The sequence below is a fragment of the Mixophyes fleayi genome, chromosome 2 (assembly GCF_038048845.1).
Source record: "Mixophyes fleayi isolate aMixFle1 chromosome 2, aMixFle1.hap1, whole genome shotgun sequence".
NCBI lineage: Eukaryota > Metazoa > Chordata > Amphibia > Anura > Limnodynastidae > Mixophyes > Mixophyes fleayi.
In genome coordinates this window covers 29,441,567-29,462,028 of record NC_134403.1, presented here as the reverse complement: position 1 = coordinate 29,462,028, position 20,462 = coordinate 29,441,567, and the positions used below count along the sequence as shown (strand labels likewise).

At 41.4% G+C, this 20,462-nt stretch overlaps 1 protein-coding gene across 1 annotated transcript in view; it reads right to left on the bottom strand.

Moving 5' to 3' along the window:
* Positions 1-20,462, bottom strand: part of HEPHL1 (hephaestin like 1) — a 113,546-nt gene that overhangs the window by 62,870 nt on the left and 30,214 nt on the right. Inside the window, exons 5-6 of the mRNA XM_075198739.1 lie at positions 19,175-19,429; positions 4,898-5,063 (exon numbers count right to left, since the gene is read on the bottom strand). Of these exons, the coding sequence (XP_075054840.1) occupies positions 4,898-5,063; positions 19,175-19,429 (421 nt within the window). The remainder of the gene's footprint in view (positions 1-4,897; positions 5,064-19,174; positions 19,430-20,462) is intronic.

Sequence of the window (20,462 nt, the reverse complement as noted above, 5' to 3'; positions counted from 1 at the left end):
AGTGGGGATGCGCCTGAGTCAAGCGCACTGGAGAATGATTTCCGTGTTGTGCAAGGTTCTGCAGCCATTTGAACTTGCCACACGAGAAGTCAGTTCCGACACTGCCAGCTTGAGTCAGGTGATTCCCCTGATCAGGCTTTTGCAGAAGAAGCTGGAGAAAGTGAGGGAGGAGCTGGTACACCATTGAGATTCCACCAAGCATGTAGCTCTTGTGGATGAAGCCCTTCGTACGCTTTACCAGGATCCGAGGGTGGTCAGTCTTTTAAAGTCAGAGGAATACATTCTGCCCACCGTTCTCGATCTTCGGTTTAAAGCGTATGTTGTGTCTCTGTTTCCGGCGGACACAAGTCTACAGCGGTGCAAATACCTGCTGGTCAGGAAATTGTCCTCTGAAGAGGACCGGTGACATGCCAACAGCTCCACCTTCATTTTCATTAAAACAACCAAGGTATGCGGTGGTATGCCCGAGTCTGCCACAAAAACACTCATGCACAAAGTATATAATTAAAAAATGTTTATTCTAACATGTAAAAAACCATAATAGGTACAACCAATGGGGACTGTTATCGGTGCCAAAACAATTGGTAGCGAGGTAGGTGCACCTACACGCTAACCAGATATTATATGTACCAGTCCAGCAACTGTATAAAAACCGTATACCTTGGTTGTTTTAATTATCTATTTTTGGGGTGCAGATCCCCAACGTTGGTACCGAGTCTGAGCAGTCATTTCAGTGCCGGACAAAGTTATATTTTGTTGATACCTTCATTTTCATCACTGTTTGTGCAGGTTCAAAAAAGAGGAACTGCCATTTCTATTGCTACCTTCTTTCTTTCTATATTTTTAAAAAAAAAAAAAAAAACTGACATTTCTAGTACTACCTTCTTTCTTTCTATATTTAAAACAAAAAAAACCTGTCATTTCTATTACTACGTTAATTGTTTGTGCAGTCACAAAAAAGAGGAACTGCGCCCTTAACTGCTATGTTGGTTTTAAACGTCCATCCGGTGTCCGCCATCTGTTCCCTGGAATTCAGACCAGTTGAGGGTTTTTTTATTATATTGTGGCCCCGGTATCAAATTGGGTACCGGGGCCACTCCACTACGCAGTCCAGATACTTGTTTGGTGGAATTGAGACCAGTTGAGGTTTTTTTTATTATATTGTGGCCCCGGTATCAAATTGGGTACCGGGGCCACTCCACTACGCAGTCCAGATACTTGTTTGGTGGAATTCAGACCAGTTGATGCCGGTTTTCTTATTATATTGTGGGAACCACTCCTCTACGCAGTCCAGGTACAATTTTTGGTGGGATTCAGACCATTTGAGGGTTTTTAAATTATATTGTGGTGACCACTCCTCTACGCAGTCCAGGTACAATTTTTGGTGGGATTCAGACTATTTGAGGGTTTTTAAATTATATTGTGGTGACCACTCCTCTACGAAGTCCAGATACAATTTTTGTTGTAATTAAGACCAGTTGATGCCGGTTTTCTTATTATATTGTGGGGACCACTCCTCTACGCAGTCCAGGTACAATTTTTGGTGGGATTCAGACCATTTGAGGGTTTTTAAATTATATTGTGGTGACCACTCCTCTACGCAGTCCAGGTACAATTTTTGGTGGGTGTGAAGATACCGGGTATATCTGGCCCAGTGCTACCCAGTAGCTTCTAGGATTCGTATGGTCACTCAGGCAAAATGCAGTTATAAAAATACAACAGTATATTTATTGTCATACAAACAACACTAGAATATTATATACACACAGTAAATAAATGCCAGGCAGATTTACCACATCATCTGTCCCTTACCCCAATAGCTTCAGGAATTATAGTCACCTGCTGTCCAGACTTCATGACCCATGGATCCCTCTCAGCTGCATATATAGACTCGAGTTAGAAAACGACAATTCAAAACTCCATCTTGCACCTTCCTGAATGAAATTCAAGCATGAACACCCCTCCCCCTGGAGTTGTTCCTTATATATCACAGATCTAATTTCCACAGTCCTTCCCCTCCCTGGGCAAACCCCTGCGTCTATTCTACTTAACCATTGGTCAGTGCTGGACTAGGGGGGGGGGGGGGGGGTTGGACAGGGGAGTGAAGATGAGCTGTCCTTTCAGAGAACCTCCCCTGTTAGATGGCCTGTCTGGACTAGCCTGGAGAGAACAATGGACACTAATTAGTTTTTCTACTCAGGCAACCTTACTTCAAGTTATCAATATACAATAAACAATATACATATGTACACTGAACTACAATGTCCCCTTAGCCACATGTTATTGGACAATGTAGTTGTAGTCTGGTGAGCTGGGGAACAAACAGCATGGGCTATAAAAAGTACTATAATCCACATTATGTGAGAAATGAGACATGCTCACAGGGTTATCAAACTCATTTCGTCACAGTGGGATTCAGACCATTTGAGGGTTTTTAAATTATATTGTGGTGACCACTCCTCTACGCAGTCCAGGTACAATTTTTGGTGTAATTAAGAGCAGTTGATGGTTTTCTTATTATATTGTGGTGACCACTCCTCTATGCAGTCCAGGTACAATTTTTGGTGTAATTAAGACCAGTTGATGGTTTTCTTATTATATTGTATGGACCACTCCTCTACGCAGTCTAGATACAATTTTTGGTGTAATTAAGACCAGTTGATGCCGGTTTTCTTATTATATTGTGGGGACCACTCCTCTATGCAGTCCAGGTACAATTTTTGGTGGGATTCAGACCATTTGAGGGTTTTTAAATTATATTGTGGTGACCACTCCTCTACGCAGTCCAGGTACAATTTATGGTGTAATTCAGACCATTTGAGGGCATTTAAATTATATTATGGTGACCACTCCTCTACGCAGTCCAGATACAATTTTTGGTGTAATTAAGAGCAGTTGATTGTTTTCTTATTATATTGTAGGGAACACTCCTCTACGCAGTCCAGATACAATTTTTGGTGTAATTAAGACCAGTTGATGCCGGTTTTCTTATTATATTGTGGGGACCACTCCTCTACGCAGTCCAGATACAATTTTTGGTGTAATTAAGACCAGTTGATGCCGGTTTTCTTATTATATTGTGGTGACCACTCCTCTACGCAGTCCAGATACAATTTTTGGTGTAATTAAGACCAGTTGATGGTTTTCTTATTATATTGTGGGGACCACTCCACTACGCAGTCCAGGTACAATTTTTGGTGTAATTAAGACCAGTTGATGGTTTTCTTATTATATTGTGGGGACCACTCCACTACGCAGTCCAGGTACAATTTTTGGTGTAATTAAGACCAGTTGATGGTTTTCTTATTATATTGTGGGGACCACTCCTCTACGCAGTCCAGGTACAATTTTTGGTGTAATTAAGACCAGTTGATGGTTTTCATATTATATTGTGGGGACCACTCCACTACGCAGTCCAGAAAGATACCTCGTTGCAACGTTTTGGACTAATAACTATATTGTGAGGTGTTCAGAATACACTGTAAATTAGTGGAAATGATTGTTATTGAATGCTATTGAGGTTAATAATAGGAGTGAAAATAAGCCCAAAAACTTGATTTTTGAACTTTTTATGCTTTTTTAAAAAAAAAATCCGAATCCAAAACCTTAAATCCGAACCAAAACCTTTCGGCAGGAATTTTGCGAAACAAATCCAAACCCAAAACCTCAAGCAAATCTGAATCCAAAACACGAGACACCAAAAGACGCCGGTGCAAATTCCTAGTACTGAGGCATTTTTAACCCTTATAAACCTTGTTTTAAATTCAAAACAATGCATTAGACATAAAATACAACCATTATTTCTGTCACAATGCTCAGCAAACTAATAACATGTTCCTTCTTATATTAAATATATATATCCTCAATTGTTCAAATAAAACAAAAAGACCAGCACCAGCAAGTCAGAGCACGAAAATACAAAATAATTTTAACAGAGAAATAGATAAATACATAAAAGTCTGGGAAAAAAATCAAAGGAAAAAATATATTACAAAACATTTCCTGCCCAACGATCGTTTCAGTTCCTTTTACTTTCATCAGGGGCCATGAACGCAGTAGGAGAAGTGGCGGTATGTCATATCCATACTTGCCAACTCCCCTGAAATAGGGGTGATCTCCCTCACTCCCTGAAGAGTCTGACATTCTCCCTGATGCTGAGCCAGTACAAGACGTGGTTGGCTTCACCATCTGTGGCATGATGACACAGTTCAAAAATTGTGTCCTATGTCCACGTATTGATGCCTATGGAGGTGCCATTTTAATGGAGACCAAGAGTTAATCAAAGACTGACAGGTAAGACAACATGACTTCAGTAATGGAGACAGAAATGTAAAAGACACTTCAGTCTCTATAGATTCATTAGCTTCTTTTATTTAAGGCATAGTTGCCTACTCTCCGAAAATGTCTGGGAGACTGCTGCATTTCTAGGAGACCTCTCGGGAGAGCAGGACAACCTCCCGGTTCTCGCCCCCACAATAGATAAGTGGTGGGGGCGGGCTTAATGATGCAAATATTGTGTCATCTTATCCCCGCAGTGCCAAAATGATGGAATTCGTCAAGCCCCACCCCCACACGCCCACCTCCCCCGGGATCTCCCTGAAGCCAACGAGGAAAAGTTGGCAAGTATGGTCATATTACTGTATACGCTAGCTTCTCTTAGTTGTAAACACATGCTAGGCTGCCCCGTTTTCTCCTCTAAATACCATCATTGTGCACGGTACCCGTCCACCAGGACAACGCTGCACCAAATGGGATGGTGGAAGAGAGCCCTCAAATCAGGACTGTCCCACCTAAATCAGTATATATATAATATTTTTCTGTAATTTCTAACATAAAAATGTAAAGTTTATCAGCAGATATTTTGGTAAGCATAAAACATTTTAATATCTAACTTTACCTCTCCGGATCATCTAAAGCCTGATTAGTGAATCTGTCAATATTCTCTGGTGCATAGTTCCAAATGGCCTTTTCTGCAGCGATAAAGTATTTTCTCACAGATTCAGGCTTCAACGCTGCAGGATTCTGTCCACAAGCTCCAACATTGTACAGCCCCATCATTCCAGCTATGAATATAAGGGAGAACGGAATAAAACATATGTATATAAAACAATCCAATCATATTACTTACAGCTAGACGATTAGAAGCCCACTTCTCATAACTGTACTGCAGAGTCCCAGTATTTACAATTACTGGGCACCTCTGCTGGCCAATGTAATGGTTTCATAACAGATCAAGGAGGGACCTGGAGCAGGGCTAGAATGACAGCTGGCTCTTGGAAGAGTGCTGGACTCATCTGGTCAGAAGCGGGCTTTCATTTCTAGGCCAGAGTTGGGCCTCCCTCGCTCACTCAGAGATGATTACGCAGTCTGCCAGCAGAGGTCCTCGGTAATTGTTAGTACTGGGTTCCTGCTGTAGTGAACAACACTGTCAGGGTCCGAGAGAGGGACCCTCACCAAAATACTAGACAGGAGAAACGGGATTTGAAGTCACAGCTGTAACACAGACAAAAGTTGGATAGTCTCAACTGAACGAGACCAGGGGGTAAATTTATCAAGCTGTGGGTTTGAAAAAGTGGAGATGTTGCCTTTAGCAACCAATCAGATTCTAGCTGTCATTTATTTAGTACATTCTACAAAATGACAGTTAGAATCTGATTGGTTGCTATAGGCAACATCTCCACTTTTTCGAACCGACAGCTTGATAAATTTACCGCTTAGTAAAAAGCACATTGGATTGTGGAGAAGGAGAACCAAGTGAGAATGTTCCAGTAAAAAAAAGAAAGCCTGGTGAAATAAAGCAGTATAGAGGGTACATTTTTAGGGGCATTATTTGATTTTGTAGAAGCCCACATGGTCAATTTTATTCTGCAAAAACATTTGAGGCGGAATTTACGAAAGAGCGTTTTTCTGGCGGGCGGTTCCAAAACCGCACGATTTAATAAAGCCTAAAAAGCTGGAAAGCCCAACTAGCTAATAGATGGACTGATGCTCAGTATCACGGCCCCCATTAATGAACAGGAGGGTTTTATTTTTAACATTACTAATGGTGGATTCTCCAAAGCCGCATGCAGTTTGGGCTAAGCTGCATGCGATTTAGGGGTTTCGAAACTGCTGTACATCATCTGTGGTTTGCGTTTAAACCTTCCAAACTGGAGAGCGTAAACGCAAAGTGATTTGCAGACCACATCCAGTGCGCTTTATATATGAGGTCCTCTGACATGGTTTATATTAAAACATTCCACTAAAAGAAATTGTACTGTAATATGTGATGCAATATTTATGTAACACTTAATATTCATAAACATTAACTCCTCCACGTCCCACATTTACAACCAGAGTTCTCGCAGAGATTGGTCATATACAGACTGCTGTATCATGTCATCTGGAAACTTCAAGTCCCTCAGTTCCAGGAATGTTGCATCGTTACTAGAGATGGGCGGGTCCGGTTCTCCGAGAACCGAACCCACCCGAACTTTGGGTATCCGAGTACCGAGCTGAGCAGCTCGGTACTCTCCCGCCCATTCCGAATCCAAATCGAGGCCGAACGTCATTGTGACGTCGTCGGATCTCGGGACTCGGTTCTCGCGATACTTCAACTTTATAAATACACGCCTCCACAGCAATCCATCGCCATTTGACAGAGGGAGAGAGCAGGGTGTAGTCATAGGCTAATTAGAGCAGGGACAGAGAATACCATATTGTTCTTGCAATTGCTCTAACCAAAATCGCTAGTGCAGAGAGGAGGATAGAGGTTTATTATTTTTTCTTCATATTTGGCACTCCCCAGCGCTTTTGGGGTGTCCCCCATAATTGTGCATTAATATTTCTGGCTGTCAAAAGTCATATCTGTCAGCATTATCTACTAAATAATTTGTAGCACACCTCAGTGTTTTTGGGGTGTCCTCCCTAATTGTGCATTAATATTTCTGGCTGTCAAAAGTCATATCTGTCAGCAGTATCTACTCAATAATTTTTAGCACTCCTCAGTGTTTTTGGGGTGTCCTCCCTAATTGTGCATTAATATTTCTGGCTGTCAAAAGTCATATCTGTCAGCAGTATCTACTCAATAATTTGTAGCACTCCTCAGTGTTTTTGGGGTGTCCTCCCTAATTGTGCATTAATATTTCTGGCTGTCAAAAGTCATATCTGTCAGCAGTATCTACTCAATAATTTTTAGCACTCCTCAGTGTTTTTGGGGTGTCCTCCCTAATTGTGCATTAATATTTCTGGCTGTCAAAAGTCATATCTGTCAGCAGTATCTACTCAATAATTTGTAGCACTCCTCAGTGTTTTTGGGGTGTCCTCCCTAATTGTGCATTAATATTTCTGGCTGTCAAAAGTCATATCTGTCAGCAGTATCTACTCAATAATTTTTAGCACTCCTCAGTGTTTTTGGGGTGTCCTCCCTAATTGTGCATTAATATTTCTGGCTGTCAAAAGTCATATCTGTCAGCAGTATCTACTCAATAATTTGTAGCACTCCTCAGTGTTTTTGGGGTGTCCTCCCTAATTGTGCATTAATATTTCTGGCTGTCAAAAGTCATATCTGTCAGCAGTATCTACTCAATAATTTTTAGCACTCCTCAGTGTTTTTGGGGTGTCCTCCCTAATTGTGCATTAATATTTCTGGCTGTCAAAAGTCATATCTGTCAGCAGTATCTACTCAATAATTTGTAGCACTCCTCAGTGTTTTTGGGGTGTCCTCCCTAATTGTGCATTAATATTTCTGGCTGTCAAAAGTCATATCTGTCAGCAGTATCTACTCAATAATTTTTAGCACTCCTCAGTGTTTTTGGGGTGTCCTCCCTAATTGTGCATTAATATTTCTGGCTGTCAAAAGTCATATCTGTCAGCAGTATCTACTCAATAATTTGTAGCACTCCTCAGTGTTTTTGGGGTGTCCTCCCTAATTGTGCATTAATATTTCTGGCTGTCAAAAGTCATATCTGTCAGCAGTATCTACTCAATAATTTGTAGCACTCCTCAGTGTTTTTGGGGTGTCCTCCCTAATTGTGCATTAATATTTCTGGCTGTCAAAAGTCATATCTGTCAGCAGTATCTACTCAATAATTTTTAGCACTCCTCAGTGTTTTTGGGGTGTCCTCCCTAATTGTGCATTAATATTTCTGGCTGTCAAAAGTCATATCTGTCAGCAGTATCTACTCAATAATTTGTAGCACTCCTCAGTGTTTTTGGGGTGTCCTCCCTAATTGTGCATTAATATTTCTGGCTGTCAAAAGTCATATCTGTCAGCAGTATCTACTCAATAATTTTTAGCACTCCTCAGTGTTTTTGGGGTGTCCTCCCTAATTGTGCATTAATATTTCTGGCTGTCAAAAGTCATATCTGTCAGCAGTATCTACTCAATAATTTGTAGCACTCCTCAGTGTTTTTGGGGTGTCCTCCCTAATTGTGCATTAATATTTCTGGCTGTCAAAAGTCATATCTGTCAGCAGTATCTACTCAATAATTTTTAGCACTCCTCAGTGTTTTTGGGGTGTCCTCCCTAATTGTGCATTAATATTTCTGGCTGTCAAAAGTCATATCTGTCAGCAGTATCTACTCAATAATTTGTAGCACTCCTCAGTGTTTTTGGGGTGTCCTCCCTAATTGTGCATTAATATTTCTGGCTGTCAAAAGTCATATCTGTCAGCAGTATCTACTCAATAATTTGTAGCACTCCTCAGTGTTTTTGGGGTGTCCTCCCTAATTGTGCATTAATATTTCTGGCTGTCAAAAGTCATATCTGTCAGCAGTATCTACTCAATAATTTGTAGCACTCCTCAGTGTTTTTGGGGTGTCCTCCCTAATTGTGCATTAATATTTCTGGCTGTCAAAAGTCATATCTGTCAGCAGTATCTACTCAATAATTTTTAGCACTCCTCAGTGTTTTTGGGGTGTCCTCCCTAATTGTGCATTAATATTTCTGGCTGTCAAAAGTCATATCTGTCAGCAGTATCTACTCAATAATTTGTAGCACTCCTCAGTGTTTTTGGGGTGTCCTCCCTAATTGTGCATTAATATTTCTGGCTGTCAAAAGTCATATCTGTCAGCAGTATCTACTCAATAATTTTTAGCACTCCTCAGTGTTTTTGGGGTGTCCTCCCTAATTGTGCATTAATATTTCTGGCTGTCAAAAGTCATATCTGTCAGCAGTATCTACTCAATAATTTGTAGCACTCCTCAGTGTTTTTGGGGTGTCCTCCCTAATTGTGCATTAATATTTCTGGCTGTCAAAAGTCATATCTGTCAGCAGTATCTACTCAATAATTTGTAGCACTCCTCAGTGTTTTTGGGGTGTCCTCCCTAATTGTGCATTAATATTTCTGGCTGTCAAAAGTCATATCTGTCAGCAGTATCTACTCAATAATTTTTAGCACTCCTCAGTGGTTTGCGCTCAGAATGGATTCAAAGCAGTCCACATATGATCTAAATGAGCAACCAGGTTCTGTCACCAGTCCTGATGTTAGTGTTCCCAGTACGTCATCTGGCCAAGGCGATGTCAAACAACAGAGTGTTTTCAAATTAGTGCAAAAAACAAAAACCAAAAAAAAATTTACTGTATTGAAGCGAAAAAGAAGTGTAACTGAGCAAAAGTTAAGTGACGATAAAAAAAAAATTGCAAGCATGCCATTCTACACACGCAGTGGCAAAGAGAGAATGAGGCCTTCACCTTTGGCTATTAGTGGCAGATCCCAAAAAGTTACCCAGGCTACAATTGGTGCACAACTACTGTTACGCGTCAAAGCTGAGCTGCAAGATACCAGTGAGGCATTACAGGAGAATATTTGCTCTGATTCACAAATGACAACAATCCCTGTGGAGAGTCCATCCAACAGTGGGATGTCTAATCGTGAGCATTCTGCTGATGTGTGCCTTAATAGCCCGAGTGTAGCCGGTGATACCCAAATTGAGGATGCCACTTTGGAATTAGAAGAGGATGAGGGGGAGATTTGTGTAGGCGACGAGGGCGCTAATGAGGATGTTGATGAGGATGAGGTTGTTTGTGTAAGTCCTGCACCAGTGGCAGCAGTTCTGGCACGTGACAAGAAAAAGGCCATTGTCATGCCTGGGCATAAAACAAAAAAATCCACTTCTTATGTGTGGAATTATTTCTACCCAAATCCAGACAACAATTGTATAGCCATTTGTAGTGTATGTGAAGCCACAGTCAGTCGAGGGAGGGACCTTAACCATCTTGGAACCTCGTCTATGTTACGCCATTTAACGAGAGTTCATGGCAAAGTGTTGGGAAAAGCTGAAAGTTCTTCCCAAAAGAATACAAGCACTCCCTCATCAGCTAAGACCCTCCGCTCACCGACATACCGACGGCTACAAAATACACCCACCACACCATCCTCATCAATATCCTCAGTAGCGCTCGGAGTTAGCCCGGCATCCCACTTAAGGCTGGATGACTCCGGCACTATTATTGATTCCTCTGAAGAAAGCGTTAGTCCTGCTGCTGCTGTTGCTGCTGCTGGGGGTGAATCGTCATCCCAGAGGCAGGTGAATAAAATGAGCAGTCCTACATTTCAGCAATTAACTGTGAAACAATCATTTGCGAGGGGAAGCAAATATGACAGCAGTCACCCAGTCGCCAAGCGAATCACAGACGCCATGGCTGCAATGTTAGTGTTAGATCTGCGTCCAATCTCCACAATAAACGCAGCTGGTTTTTCACAGTTAATTGAGGTTTTGTGTCCGCGTTACAGAATTCCATCGCGACACCATTTCTCCCGTAAAGCTATTCCACAACTATACCAAAAAGTGTGTAAAAATGTAGAGATTGCGCTGAAAAATGCCATTCTGCCCACTGTTCACTTAACCACAGATATGTGGACAAGTGGAAGTGGCCAAACCAAAGACTATATGACTGTGACAGCCCACTGGGTTGGTCATTCACCTTCACCAGCAGGAACAGCAGCAGCATGTACACCACTACGTAACATTTGTCACAGGCAGGCCACTCTTTGTATCACCGGCTTCACTAACAGGCATACGGCTGACAATTTGTTACGCAAACTGAGAGATGTGATTGATGCATGGCTTATACCACTCGGACTCTCCCCAGGGTATGTCATTTCAGATAACGCCAACAATATAGTGCGAGCATTACAGCTGGGTGATTTCCAACATATTCCCTGTTTTGCTCACACCATCAACTTGGTGGTGCAGAGCTTCCTACGAAATAACCGTGAGGTGCAGGAGATGCTTTCGGTGGCCCGTAAAATTTCAGGCCATTTCAGGCATTCAGCCACAGCATGTAGGAGATTACAGCAGCTCCAAGAGCAGTTTAACTTGCCCTGCCACCAACTTAAGCAAGAGGTGGTAACTCGGTGGAATTCCACCCTGTACATGCTTCAGAGGATGGAGGAACAGCGCAAAGCCATCCAAGCATATTGCACAAGTCATGACATTGGGAAAGGAGGGGGGATGTATTTCACTCTTGCACAGTGGGGAATCCTTTCAGTGCTGTGCAAGGTGCTGAAACCATTTGAAGTTGTGACATGTGAGGTCAGTGCAGACTCTGCTAGTTTGAGCCAAGTCATTCCTTTAATTAGACTATTGGAAAAGCAGCTTGAGAAAATGAAGGAGGAGCTGAAAGCAAGCAATTCAGCAAAGTATGTTGGCCTTGTCGATCAAGTACTTAATTCGCTTCACAATGATCCTCGAGTTATTAAGATCTTGAACTCGGATCAGTACGTTTTGGCCACTGTGCTTGATCCAAGGTTTAAAACCTACATTGAGTCTTTACTTGTAAATGAGCGAGATGTGAACTTTTGCAAGGAGCTATTGCTCAGCAAGTTGGCCGCTGAACTGGGCCTCGGCTTGACGACGTGTCCTCCTTCACTTTCTCAAGCTGTTGCTCGTAAAAAATTAAATTTCCAAAAAAGAAGCAGGGAAGACACAGGGGGCAGACGAGAACAATTTAACATCTGGGCTGGTTTGAAGGATTTTTCAAAAAAAAGTGTCACTTTGCCCATAAGTCCATCCAATATGAGTATAAACATGCAAAGGATGGTGGAGGATTACTTTCAAGAGGTAGTTGATATGGAAATGTCAGACAGTCCCTTTCCTTACTGGGAAGAAAAGCAAGCCATTTGGAAACCCATGTACAAACTTGCTTTGCAATACCTAAGCTGCCCACCCTCCAGTGTGTACTCTGAACGAGTGTTCAGCACAGCAGGGAACTTAGTCAGTGATCGCCGTAGAAGGTTACTTCCCAAAAATGTGGAGAAAATGATGTTTATAAAAATGAACTACATCTTCCACGAGGAAGGCCTTCACCATCCAAGACATCCAAGCACTGACTGTTCTCTAATGGCGGATTCAAGCGGCGATGAATTGATAGTCTGTGATGATGACGTACACACTGATGAGGGTGAGGATGAAGCTGAAGATGATGCCGATAACATCTTTTTAAAACTTTCTATGTAAGTGTAGGGTGCAATCTACCCCCAAAGAGGAAAGGGACTTGTGGCATTTCCATATCACATACCATCTTGAAAGGCTGCTGTTAGGGCAATTTATCCTTAAGGGTAGGGTGTCATAGACAGAGTGACCCTAAACTGGCTTTGTCCATTTTTCATAATATTGTACAGTCTATAATGGCTGAATTTTTTAGTATTTTATACAAGTGGAGGGGGGCCTAGAGAGACAGAAACCAAACTGGCTTTCTCCATGTCAATTAATATTGTACAGTCTATAATGGCTGAATTTTTTGGTATTTTATACAAGTGGAGGGGGGCCTAGAGAGACAGAGTGACCCCAAACTGTCTTTCTCCATGTCAATTAATATTGTACAGTCTATAATGGCTGAATTTTTTAGTATTTTATACAAGTGGAGGGGGGGCTAGAGAGACAGAAACCAAACTGGCTTTCTCCATGTCAATTAATATTGTACAGTCTATAATGGCTGAATTTTTTGGTATTTTATACAAGTGGAGGGGGGCCTAGAGAGACAGAGTGACCCCAAACTGTCTTTCTCCATGTCAATTAATATTGTACAGTCTATAATGGCTGAATTTTTTAGTATTTTATACAAGTGGAGGGGGGCCTAGAGAGACAGAAACCAAACTGGCTTTCTCCATGTCAATTAATATTGTACAGTCTATAATGGCTGAATTTTTTGCTATTTTATACAAGTGGAGGGGGGCCTTGAGAGACAGAAAGCAAACTGGCTTTTTCCATTTCTTTACATATTTAACTATAAGTGTAGGGTGTAATATACATTCAAAGACGATGGCTGCATTGCCAATATGCATAGATGGAGAGGAAGACAATCTGTTTTGTGTGTAGAATAGGCCTACCAACGAAGAATTAAACTGTTTTTTTGGATGATTTATTACCTCAACAATTAGATTACTTGTCTCTAAAACAGTTGGAGCACTAAATTGGGTTAATTTAGGCCCAAAAACATGGATTTTCCCAAAAAATAGCAAAACAAAACCAAACAAAACCAAAACCAAAACCAAAACACGCAATGGCGGTTTTGCAAAACCAAAACCAAAACCAAAACACGACGGTAATCCAGATCCAAAACCGAATCCAAAACCAAAACACGGGGGTCAGTGACCATCTCTAATCGTTACACAATATCATGAAGACAATATGTGTTATGGTTGGTGTTAGTGAGTCATTCAGAGAGTTATTTGCTTTATTAAAAACTTTTAATGCAAGTGCAAAGCAGCTTTTACGCCTACAGGATGAATGGCTCAGTGGTTAAGAGAGAACTATGCACAAGCTTGTCTAACCTAACTACCCTAGAACTTGTATTGCTGCTGTGTCAGGGCTATCTAGCTGACAATCCGTCTTCATACTTCAGAAACTGTCTTAGGAGTCATAGGGGTATATTTACTAAACTGCGGGTTTGATGTTGCCCATAGCAACCAATCAGGTTCTAGCTGTTTTTTTGTAGAATGTACGAAATAAATGATAACTAGAATCTGATTGGTTGCTATAGGCAACATCTTCACTTTTTCAAACACACAGTTTAGTAAATATTTCCCATAGAGTGTGTTGAGGATGTAGTGAAGGTTACGTTGACACAAACCTTCTTAAGGAATAATATAATGAGCTATTTCAGCATGGGATTAACCCTACTTGAAAAGGAAAGGTTCCAGTTTGTAACCAGATTCAGTTGGTTCTGTGTTAAAAGTTTGAGCACTTTCCATTTTAGTGCATATTGGGGGGTATTCAATTGTTAGCGTTAACGAAAAAAAACGAGCGCTCCAAAAATCTTAGCGTTAATACGGTAATTATTCGTGGAATTTCAGCTCGCTGCTCCTTGAGCGGCGAGCTGAAATTCCGCGAGTAAACTACCGTATTAACGCTATTAGCGCGCAATATTACCGTGTAAACGGTAATATTTTTTGAGCGCTCGTTTTTTTTCATTAACGCTAACAATTGAATACCCCCCATAGAATGACTTACTAGAACTATGTGAGGACTAGGGGGTAAATGTATCAAAGTCCGGTTTATTCATCTCGCGGGTATTCGGCGACTTTGCAGCTCAAATTTAAAGCGGCGATGGCTTGTAAAGGCAAACTTGCCTTTACAAGCCATCGCCGCTTTAAATTTTAGCTGCAAAGTCGCCCCAATAACCGCGAGATGAAAAAAACGGACTTTGATACATTTACCCCCAGGTCTTAGATAGTGTCCAGACTACTTCAATTAATAGCACAACTTGTGGTCACTGGTAAGGCTTGATAAAGAGAAAGCTGAATCGAACACTTGAACTGTTCCCTCCTTAAGAAGAAACTTGAAGACAGGTCAGAGGTCACACACTAAAGTCAATATTCACCTACAGACGAACCCTTTTTCTAACGCAACCGTCAGGATTGTCCAAAAGGGGATAAATCCCTGTCCTGGACCATTCTCATCAATAATAGCCAAGAATCCTATGTCTGGGGACACTAACATATATATGGCTGAAAAATTACTATAACCAACTAAAGGTACCTTGCTTAGGTCCCTAAAGGTATAACAGTATTCAAGAAATGAACAAAATAAATACACAACCATTTGGCTTTTAACACTACAGACTGTCCTGTGTTCTGTATCACTGTATACTGCTCAGTCAACCCAAACAGCATTTGAGAACAGAACATTCCAAATTCTTCGCTGGAGTTCAGAAAACTCTAATGATCAGTAGCCACGTATCACATAGTGTTACCTATTTCCCTAGAGATGTCTGGGGGAGGGGGGGGTAACAAATGTAGTCTTTAAAATAAAACATTCTATGCAACAAAAAGTAATCGTGACATAATTCATTAAGTAAAATGATCATATGCCAGCGGGTGCTGGTGGAGCGTTTATAAGTAAGGGGTTAGCGATTAGTAGTAATGAGTCAGAATACTGACAGCCACGTCTACCAGAAGCACAAGATAATATAAAATATAGATAAAATTTATGATGACTGATTAGGTGACAATAGCTAACAAATATTCATGGGATCAGCCCACGGCCATTGACCCTCCTTACTCAGCAAGTAATACAGACTTCAGCTATATCTAGTTTCTAGTTTCATACTTTACATCATTTTTAAATAGCCTCCAGGGAAATCGTGCAGCTGAATTGGTGGATCTCAACATGTCACTGTCGCGAAGGACCTTGGAGCACTACAATCCCCAGCATGTCATACTCACTCAGTTTCAGCACAGTGGCCTAGTGGTTAGCACTTCTGCCTCACAGCGCTGGGGTCATGAGTTCGATTCCCGACCATGGCCTTATCTGTGAGGAGTTTGTATGTTCTCCCTGTGTTTGCGTGGGTTTCCTCCGGGTGCTCCGGTTTCCTCCCACACTCCAAAAACATACTGGTAGGTTAATTTGCTGCTATCAAAAATTGACCCTAGTCTCTGTCTGTCTGTCTCCCTCTCTGTCTGTCTGTGTGTGAGTGTGTGTCTATATTAGGGAATTTAGACTGTAAGCTCCAATGGGGCAGGGACTGATGTGAATGAGTTCTCTGTACAGCGCTGCGGAATTAGTGGCGCTATATAAATAAATGATGATGATGATGATGATTTATTTTATATTTTCATACTTTTTTTGGGGGGGGGGGATTTTAATGAATATCTTCAATGAATATCAAACTGTAAAGTACAGAAAATAAGCATATATGATAAGAATTGCATCTAAGTGGCAGAATTTTATTGCCAATATTGAAAAACAGGGACCTGTCCAGGGACAAATCTGTAAGACGTAGGACTGGCTCTGTAAACTAGGGGCAGTAGACAACTGTATGCTCTATGGTTCCTGCGTTCTGCCATTCATAAAGCTAATCGAACACAATGGGCCTCATGTAGGTTTCGTCCTTGGGCTTTCCCAAGAGCTTTAAAAGACTCTGTTGTAGCACATAACATCTTAGTATGCTGTGGGCGGCATTAAGAATAATCTTGTATCTCTGCGATACAAAATGTACTTCCCGCTGGTATTTATCAAGCTGGGGCTCAATGGCGAGCCCTGGTCAGTGGCTGGATGGGCTGGGGGACAGGGGGCATCTGCACCCCGGACTGATCCCATAGTGGGCTACCCTAGACTGGGTCACGGTCACTGGGCTAACTGAATTTTTTTTTTCCTTTAAAATTTTCCTAATAGGCTACTGAGCTGAGTCTCACCCCTTGGGCTAAAATTTGCCAGCCAGACTCTTGTCCTGGTGAACCCCCCACCTAAAGTAAGTAAAAATTCCTTACCCAGCAGTCTAACGCTGCTGATGAATAGCGGATCTACTCCATACTTGCCAACTTTTTTAAACTTCTTTCCGGGAGATCCCAGGCAGGGGGGGCGTGGTTTGAGGGCGGGAGGGGCGGGGCGCGGTGAATCGCGTCATTTTGGCCCCGCCCCCACGACAAAATGCCGTTTTCCTTGTGGGGGGCGGAGCCAAAATGACGCAATTCACCGCAAATCGCGTCATTTTGACAGCAAGATGCCGTTCATTGGATAATTGCCTGCTCTCCCGGGAGTCCGGGAGACCTACCCGAATTTCGGGAGTCTCCCGGACATTCCGGGAGAGTTGGCAAGTATGATCTACTCCCTGTGTGGCTACTGCACATGTGCGGCTACGGTTGTGCATGCACAAAGCGATGTCATCCAGCGATGGATGAGGAGCACCTTCTCCAGCGGCGACTGAGTCCTATGGATGCCATTAAAAAGTTAAGCTAATAGTTTACTAGCTAGTAGTTGTTTAAGGCTAACGGGTAAATTTTTCAAGCTGTGGGTTTGAAAAAGTGGAGATGTTGCCTATAGCAACCAATCAGATTCTAGTCATCATTTATTTAGTGCATTCTACAAAATGACAGCTAGAATCTGATTGGTTGCTATAGGCAACATCTCCACTTTTTCAAACCCACAGCTTGATAAATTTACCTCTAAGTCTATGGGGAATGCAGGACCAGCATTAAACATGTTAACACACGAGAAATCTCTGCTTTAAAGCCTTGATAAATGAAAAGAAGAGTTGTAATAGCCATTCTCATTCTCTGGAGAAAACAGCTGTTTTTTGTCTCATCACAGCTTAATAAACAGACCAATTAAGGTGGATTAGCACAAAGAAAATGTGGAAAATGTGTATTTATAGAAAGTATAGTGCTTTTCCATTTATATGATTTTTGAAGCTTAATTCAAAGAAGAGAACTAGTCCGGGCAATAACCTATAGTACATAATCATTTTCACTCTAGAGTCAGTATCTGTTATCAATAAGTGCACATGGATCTAATCCTTTTATGGCTGCAGAAAGTGTATCCCGAGGTCACAAATCTAAGGCTGCTTATTCTTCTTCTGTCATTAGTTACTGATTACATGAGTAGCCCTGTTTCATGAAGTGCATCTTGAAAAAAAAAATTCTGTAGGTAGTAATCATCTGAGAGATTCAACATATTGGAACCAATAATAAGGCTCTTTACTGATAATATAACTGTTCTTCTCTTAGATGTCAGACCTTTTAGACTGTTATAATACACCTCCTCTCATCTGTACTCCAAGTTTTCCTCTACCTGATGTTATTCTCATTAGAGTAAGCACTATAAAATGCTATTGAAATGGGCAGCAACAGCATATTAAATGTTCAAGGTTTGATGTTCACTAAAAGCATCTAAATACCGCTTTACATTTTTATAGACACTATCAACAGAAAAGAAAAGGGTAAAAACTACATTTATAAAGATACAAAATAACATTAACTGCACAGTTTAAGTTAATAATATATGCATCACATGTAGTAGTTAGTCGTTGTATTAATCTATGTATAACATTTGCAAATAATATGTGTAGAATGGCTCTAAACAATATTTGTAGAAAGTAGTGACAGTTACCTATAATCAACTGATACAAAGACTACGTTATTAAGTTATTAAAGGCAGATATACTGTATATCTCACAGGCTTGTATGTTTTAAAACCATAGGGAGATTATTGTTCTGGAAAAAAACTTCCCAGAGATTGTCTCCAGCCGTAGGAATAGATGGTAAGGGTCCCTGGGGTTATGAATGGAGAGAGAAGATGGACTCCATTTATTAGGCCCATAACAGGTTTTTCAACATACCAGGCACTCAGCTGGTAATCAGGAGTTGCACCTGATGAGGTGCTATTAAAGGGCTGCTAGGCAGTTCATTCATTCTCTCACAATCTGAGGAGCCTGCTGAGAGACACTGTAATTTATGACCAGTAAGTGCTGTTGTTTTTAATGTGTGTGTGGGACACTAGGTCCTTCACTTCAGAGAGGGTGTTCCTGTGTAATAGTTAGAAGTCAGACAGGCTAGGTCTTTTGTTTATGTTATGTTTTATTTTGTTACTGGTAAATAAGATTAGCAGTGGCTACTTAAACCAAAGCACTGGACCGATGTGTATGAAGTTCAGCTGTCTACCCCAGAAGACGGTAACCCAAATAAGATCTTGCGACAATACATACACACACACACACACTTACCCTGGGACGGTTTTAGGGTTGACAATGCCCTAGGCATTGTGGGCATTGTCACCCCACATGCTCCTCTGTTCAACACACCCGCTTCAAAAGGTTTCAGGTGGTTGGTAAAGACCAAGTAGCAAACAAAGACAGTTAAACAATAATAAGTAAATACAATTAACATAGAAACATTTCTATGGTGCCCTTTGAACACTGCAGCCCTAGGCATGAGCCTAGCTTTCCTTTCTGATAGATTAGTGCTGTGTTTACCTTGAATGTGGTCATTTACTTGACAGCTTAACATCCACGTTCCAGCAGTTGACGGGGTCATTTCCACTGTGACGAAAGTGGCCGGAAACAGGTTGATGACGTCTGTTCGATGTCCTTGGTTGGTGACTGTGTGACCATAGAAGTATGCTGAGTGGATATCCACTTCATTGCCCATTCCAAACAAATGCCAAGACACAGAGTCACTGAGGCACATGTTCACAGCTGGAAGGTTACCGAACAGAAACCCATTGATAGCTAAATAAAAACCAATATATATTAATTCAAACAAGTTGGAGACAGCAGTTGGTTTTTAACTTCATGTACCATGATATTCAAACAGGCAGTTTATGGACACCTGAAGATCCCAAAGTTACTTCGTAATCCAATAGCCCTATTTGAACATTATCTTTACTTTGTACGCAAATTATTTCCCAGCTTCATGAAACCCTACACCGTGATGATAAAAAGATGTGGCCATACAAGAAAGATTTACAGAAGCATGGCGGCCGACCATATAGGACCGTCTTAAATCCAGTTCAAGCGCATTTCATACTATTTTTTTTGGGACAGATAGGGAATGTATAACAGCATATTGGAACTAATAGATTTTTATTTTATAGACTTTTTAAAGGGGACAATGGGCAAAACCAGGAATAAAATATATTCACAAATTCACTTTTAGTTATTTAAGGCATCACCAAAAGTTTACCCAGGAATGTATATGATTACTTTTAACAAGTATGAAGATGGGGGGTGGGAGCAGGTATAAAGTACTCGGGCCCAGGCCTCCCTGTGTAGTGGGAGGAGTCACCAACCTGGTGTGACTCCGCCCCTTTCAGAGGCTTTGGAAGGGGCCCCAAGAAGTTCCTGTACCAGGTCTTGACGTTTCTCTGGGCGGCCCTGCATAGCATTGAACAGTATATAACAATTGATGAGACGCCCGGGAGCTGTTTAATTCAGTCACAGAAACCCGTTTTGCAGTGTATATATGGCAGGTGAGCAGTGATTATGAGGCATTAGAGAGAAGGCGGTTTCTGGGGAGACTAAGAGCAGCTAGATAGGCTGCGATGTGAAAAGTGTCTTATAAAATTAATTATAATATATAATATACAATAGGTCTCAAAAGGATGGTTTGTAGCAGCTTGACTTTATTTCAAAACACTAAAAGCAAGTACAGAAAAAGCACAACAGTGCTATAAAGAGGAACAAATAGAACCCGTACAAGTTGGAGAAGCAGTGCAGACGGGAAACAGGTCAGCAATTGGGAACGAGCAGAGCGGCTGATGCA